Source organism: Salmo trutta, chromosome 12 (genome assembly GCF_901001165.1).
Source record: "Salmo trutta chromosome 12, fSalTru1.1, whole genome shotgun sequence".
Lineage (NCBI taxonomy): Eukaryota > Metazoa > Chordata > Actinopteri > Salmoniformes > Salmonidae > Salmo > Salmo trutta.
This window is the reverse complement of record NC_042968.1, coordinates 23,226,740-23,233,600: the sequence shown is the minus strand read 5'-3', so window position 1 is coordinate 23,233,600 and position 6,861 is coordinate 23,226,740. Positions and strand designations below refer to the sequence as shown.

General features: G+C 38.7%; 1 protein-coding gene across 1 annotated transcript; it reads left to right on the top strand.

Moving 5' to 3' along the window:
* The first annotated feature begins 232 nt into the window (after positions 1 to 232).
* Positions 233 to 6,561, top strand: LOC115203191 (mucin-5AC-like). Its single transcript, XM_029767634.1, has 17 exons — positions 233 to 405; positions 1,797 to 1,859; positions 1,952 to 2,213; positions 2,354 to 2,468; positions 2,939 to 3,029; positions 3,122 to 3,228; positions 3,360 to 3,573; positions 3,675 to 3,800; positions 4,129 to 4,246; positions 4,356 to 4,494; positions 4,688 to 4,798; positions 5,061 to 5,130; positions 5,253 to 5,390; positions 5,490 to 5,654; positions 5,761 to 5,855; positions 5,954 to 6,080; positions 6,282 to 6,561. The coding sequence occupies exons 1-17, from the start codon at positions 333 to 335 to the stop codon at positions 6,536 to 6,538; spliced, it is 2,271 nt and encodes a 756-aa protein (XP_029623494.1). The 5' UTR covers positions 233 to 332; the 3' UTR covers positions 6,539 to 6,561.
* The last annotated feature ends 300 nt before the right edge of the window (positions 6,562 to 6,861 follow it).

Genomic DNA, 6,861 nt, shown 5'->3' with positions numbered 1-6,861 from the left:
ATCTTGAGCAATATAATAAAGGACGTTATGAACCACCTGAGTTTATAATAACAAGAGGTACACAAATAATCCCAATAATAGAATACTTAATGAAAATGTCTAAATCTGTATGTAAATGCTCATGCTTAATGTACTGTTAATGTACTGAAAAACCTCATAAGACAGAACATTGAAGTCTTTAAGTCATTGAGTCATGTTTAACCTGTGGCCCCACCTTTGTGCTAACCTTTAAGGTCCCTCCTCAAATACAGGTGGTTATAAAGACCAGATCCATCCTAAGCACCTCTCTCATATCACCTGTGTAGGACCTGTTCACGACCCACAGGATCACCATGGGGACAACCAAGGATACACTGATATGGAGGCTGATATGCCTGGCACTACTGATCAGATCAACACAAACAGGTTGGTAGAATATTCATTCATTTGCCTAAATCAGAAACTTTTATGATTATTATTATAATACAATTATTCTACATTTTTAAAAGTCTGACAAATCTGTAAAATCTACATATTATGTCATAAATCACACTGAATATGAATTACAAATAGTAAGTATTCAGGACCACACCACATTATTATGATTATTGATACTTGAATGTATGTATGAAAGAATGTCATCGACATAATCTATGTTAATTCAGCAGGTCTATAGGTTTAAAATCTGTAACCACAAGTTTAGTTTACAAATATACCCTATCAATATATGATTAGGTGACTTTCAGATTTGATAATATATCTATATATTTTATGCAAAATCTCATTATCAAAAAAATGTATGTGTTAGCTATTCAGAAATGTACTAACATACAGAACATTGATTACATGTATTATACATGCATTATACATAGCATTTTGAAGAATTCGACAGTAGGTATACAGTAGCAGTTTTTACGCAATCAGTAATAACGGTTTTCCTGTTTTCTGCTTTAGGGCAGCATACACATGTACTACGATCATATGATTACATTATTCATCCAATTTCTGTTCCTTATACACATTTGCTTATGAGATTGTTTCCATCTAAATTTGAAAATGTTACATGTGGTGAAAAATGTGTAAACTTATAGAAATCATTATCATTAGTGATTGTTATCATGAGTGGTTGTAGCATAGTTTATAGTGTTATAAATACATAAAGCACTCCCCACACTGGGTGTGAGTTAATACTTTTGAAAAAAAAAGTTTGATCGGGAACGAAAACAAGAACAGAATACAAACTCAAATGTATATCTTTAAAATAACAGTTGTGGTAAGTAAGTCTGATGTCTGATATTACTCAAATAACAGGACAGGAAACTGACAGGATACTAACAGGAAACATCTGATGCCTAAATATGTAAAATAGGGAAGTGAACAGTCATCGGAGTTCAATATGTTTAGTTTACAAAGCAGATGACATTTGATAATGGAATCTTTAGGTCTGTTTTATTTGTCGGATGACCTGCAGGGCTGAGCTTTCCAAAAGCTTTGACCACACCTATGCGATTCAAAAAACATCAAAGTACTGTAGTTCAGGCACAGAATACTCCGCGTACGCAGGAACATTCCCTTTGAAATTAAATTGCATGATAGCACTGAACGTCGGCGATACGAATTGATTGGAGCCTTAGGTTCGCTGCAAATATTGAATGGGTCACATCATGCCTCAAATGTCTCTTTGTCTGGACATACTGCTGTGCAAATCAAATACACTTCTAAAAGCTCAGTGCAACAATCTATATCTGCAATTATTGAATTCCATCCGGAATATTCATTTAATATTGTAAAATACTCATGAATTGCTTTTATTTCAGTGAGCCCCACCACAAGTGTAACAATCATCCCGACTATGATCACAACGATATCCACACTTTCAGGTAAATCTCTGACAGAATGCACACCAAATAAATGACTGGGTATCCATCAATAATCTAAGAAGGAACTGACATTTGTATTCCTTGTCCCTCAGGAGTGAATGCCTCACACAATGACCAGGTCTGCAGCACGTGGGGTAACTACCACTTCAAGACCTTCGACGGGGACTTTTTCCAGCTCCCCTCCACCTGCAACCATGTTGTGACCTCACTGTGTAAGAGCAGCTATGAGGCTTTCAACATCCAGATGAGGCGGCAGGTGGTGGACAACCAGCCCACCATTAGCAAGATCACCATGAAGCTGGATGGTGTAGTGGTGGAGCTATCCAAGGGTGTTGTTGTGGTCAATGGGCAGACGTGAGTTTCCCTGTCATTTGACTTATACGCCATTCTGCAAGCACCTCTCTTGAGGATTTTATATGCTACATTCTGGAGTTTAATAAACATTACAATCATAATGTATAGGATGACCTTTAAGTATATTTTTCCTCCTGAAGGGTGACCCTGCCATTCAGCTTGTCTGGAGTCAGCATCGTGAAGACTACATCCAATGTGAAGGTCGTAGCCAAACTGGGGCTGGTTGCTGTTTGGAACAAGGATGACTCCCTAATGGTAAAATACCTGCTTTTCTAACTTTCCTCTTCAATGGTTGATTAGTTAATAATGCTACATTTTTCTTTAGATTAAAAGCATAAAATCTTTGTCATCGTTGGCAATGATCAGCAGTTGATCGTGAGTGAGAGACACCTATTTTTGGCTGCACCTTCTCTCACTGTATACTCCCCTCCTAAAATGTTAACAATGAAAGGCAGAATTACCTGAAGAACGAGGATGAATTTAACAGGATCTGTGAAGATGTATAGGCTATACACACACAGGCTAATGTTCCAATGTTTATTTGAAGAAGTGTTTGCAAATACTTGTAGATTTGAATTAGATTTTCTGTCACTCCCTAATATAAAGACTAACAAAAAGAAAGGTTTTAAATGTGGAAGACAGCCAGGACTTAGAACACGTGAATGGTGCTGAACAGGATGAGATTTTATGTTTTACTAAACACCTTGCGTCTGGTCATTCTACAGATTGAAATGAACGATAAGTACAGAAACCAGACCTGCGGACTGTGTGGTGACTTCAATGAAGTCCAAACATACAACGAGTTCATCATCAATGGTAAAATAAAAAATCAGACCAAACTATTGAAATTTAACTACATTACATACCGTAGGTGGAAAGGCTAATTGTCAATGTCTGTGTTGTTGCAGGTGGGAAACTCTCTAGCTCTGACTATGGAAACCTCTGGAAACTGGATGGTCCTCTGGAAGTCTGTGAGGAGCCTACGCTAACTTCTGAGGAGAGTTGTGGAGATGAGGTATTCCATTTCACACCACAGAAGAAGAATACAAAAACAATATTAATAGAAGTTAGAAATGGTAATTATTCCATGTGATCCATCAAATGTTTTCTATATGGTAACCTTTTGTGGTTTGTCTCTATTTGTAGGAATTTTGTCAGCAGCTGTTCTCCAGTGCAGCTTTCAGTAGCTGCACTAATTATTTGGACAAGGACGCCTTCGTCGAGACCTGCCTGGCTGACCTGTGCCACTGTGATAACAGCACCAACTCCTTCTGCCTGTGCAACACCATCTCAGAGTACTCCCGTCAGTGTGTTCACGCAGGGGGGAAGCCCCAGCAATGGAGGACTAAACAGTTCTGCTGTAAGCATGCAGATACTCTTCAACATGCCCACCAAACACTTAATAATCATGTTCACAATCTATTTTAAGGAAACTGTTCATCACAATGTTTATTTTGTCAGATAAGACATGCCCCTACAACATGGAGTACCAGGAGTGTGGAAGCCCCTGTGTTGACACCTGCTCCAACCCAGAGGCCAGACAGTTGTGTGAAGACCACTGTACAGGCGGCTGCTTCTGTCCTCTAGGTACCACATAGGTTCAACTCTGGTGTACAAGTTAACCTTAAGCACATCATGAAAAAACGTAACTTTTACCCATTATGCCTTTTATGTCAATGTGTGCAAAGTATCTGAATAAGGTGACAAAGGAAGGAGTAAATAATGAATGTTTTTCTCAGTTACTTCTTGGAGGCAGTGCAGTTTTCTGTGTAAAGTAAACATTAGAATAACACTCCTTACTGAATGCAGTTATAGCAATCTCTTAAACAGTGAAAAGGAATAATTTTCTGTCAGGAACTAAAATCTTTCTGAATATATATTGTCTTAAAATTCTGCCTGATCTCTCACCAAATAGGTACTGTTTTCGATGATGTCAACAACAGTGGCTGTATTTCAGTGAGCGAATGCCTCTGTGTCCACAATGGACAATTATACAAATCTGGAGAATCTTACACCAGCAACTGTAAAGAATGGTATGCCAAGTACATCACCTGATTTAAACATGACATATCCCATGCCTCATTTTCATGAATCATGCCAAATCATTCCAAACAGATGAGCCTGTATAAATGTTCCCTTTAGCACCTGTGCTGGTGGTCAGTGGGCCTGTACAGACAAGGACTGTCCTGGGATCTGCTCTGTGGAAGGAGGATCCCACATCAACACCTATGATGGGAAAGCCTACACCTTTCATGGGGGCTGCTCTTACATTCTGACCAAGGTCAGCGCAAATGGTGCAGTATAGCAAAGCAATATAAACTAGTAGAAAATATTCATAACTTTTCAGTGCAAAGGTGAGGTAAAATAGCTTTTCCTGCCATATGTTGAAGTAGATGTGTCCAAAGGGGTCATTCTTTAAGTGAGTCACTCTCATTTCATGTTTTTGTCTTCAAACTCATACTTGTTTTTTTCAGCAATGCAATGGAACTGAATTCACCGTGCTGGGAGACATTATGAAGTGTGGGTTGACTGACACTGAGACGTGTATGAGGGCTGTTACCCTTGCCCTCTCCAGCAGATCCACCGTAAGGCAACTCTCCAAATATGTTTCAGAGCAAATGATACAAGGACCTGTCAACTAATTTCCAAACAAAAACACTTATTTAAGATAATCATACTGGTTTGCAAATAAATGTTCCTCAAACATTTTGTCTTAACACACAATAACCTTATTTAAAATTGCCCTGATTTGGCAAATATTGCTGGGCTGTTTGCAACCTTATAAAATGCTCATGTATGGAAACAAATGAGAATTTAATACAATATATCATCTTATCTAATTCACAGGTGATCCGAGTCCAGTCATGTGGAAGTGTTTTTGTAAATCAGATTCTTTCTCAGCTCCCACTCTATACAGGTGAGATAATCCATTGTAATGCCAAATTAAACTGTAGTGTGGATCAGCGTAAAACTCCATATTATTTATATTCACTAGATGAAACATTAATGGTTTCCCTCTATTTATTTAATGTATTGCAGCTGAAGTGACCGTCTTCAAGCCCTCCTCATTCTACATTGTTATCCAGACAACTCTTGGAGTTCAACTTCAGATCCAGCTTTCACCAATTATGCAGATCTACATAACTACCATCTCATCCTACAAAGGAACAACCTGTGGTATGCTTCAGATTCATCCACCAGTTTCATACCTTTTTCTTCAGTATCACTATTCATAAAAATATAAGACATCATATGGCTTCAATTATTTTTCCTCAGGCCTTTGCGGAAACTACAATGATGTTCAGGCAGATGAGTTCAGAGTCATCAGTGGATTGGTGGAGGGCACAGCTGTAGCTTTTGCCAACACATGGAAGACCATGTCTAGCTGCCCTGATGTCAAGACTAGCTTTGAAAACCCCTGTAGTTTGAGCATTGAAAATGGTACATATTTATTAAGCCTACAGATGAATCACTTGTTGAATGATTATAACAAATGCATATAAGATAGTATATGCGTATGTGGAAATGATGATTGTCTTTTTCACAGAGAAATATGCCCAGTACTGGTGTTCCATGTTATCAGATCCTAAAGGAGTGTTCTCCCCTTGCCATTCTGAAATAAGACCTGACACCTACAAAACCGTAAGTTAGTTAAGAAGGATACAATCACAAAGTAAAACCATTAAACTCTTATGTGATGAGGTTATAGTCCTGACATACTTTGACTCTTTTTCCAACAGAACTGCATGTATGACAGCTGCAACTGCGAGAAGAGTGAGGACTGCATGTGTGCTGCCGTCTCCTCTTATGTCCACGCTTGTGCTGCCGAGGGTATCCAGCTCAGAGGCTGGAGAGACACTATCTGCAGTGAGTAGACAACACGGCATCAATGTGTCATTTTAATGATTGCTGAAAATGTATTAGAATAGAATGATTTACTGAAACAACAACTGTAGTGTTGAGTTACTAAATACAAACAACCTGAAGAAATAACTGCACAAATACAAAGATATAAGGAAACCAAAAATGGTCTTGCTAATACTACTCATATCTAATGACTTTTCTCAGATAAATTCGCCACTTGTCCAAGTCAAACAGTTTATACCTACAACATGACCAGCTGTGGACGCACCTGCCGCTCCCTGAGCATGACAGACCAATCTTGCCAGGTGGAGTTTGTCCCGGTGGACGGCTGTGGCTGTGCAGAGGGCACCTACATGGACGAGGCTGGCCAGTGTGTTGCCCCCACCAACTGTCCCTGCTATGACAAGGGCTCAGTGGTCCCTGCAGGAGAGACTATCAGCAGAGACGGTGCCACCTGGTAAGCACCTCCCTCATACGTATAAAGATAGGAGACCAGAATAAATACAAGTACTAATGAAACCTGATGGATATATTCAAAAATTTGTATTAAATTATGTGACAATGATATTTGCTGTTCATTTGATTATCTAACTATAACTATTAATACTGTAACTATTTTACAGCACTTGTAGACAAGGGACACTGAGTTGCACTGGGGGAGCAAGACTATTTAGTACGTTTTATGTTCTTTGCTTCCAATTTAGTAGTTATTTATAAAATATATGGCTTGATATGATTTAACCCTTTACATGCATCCTTCACAAAACAGGTACATTTGAGACGA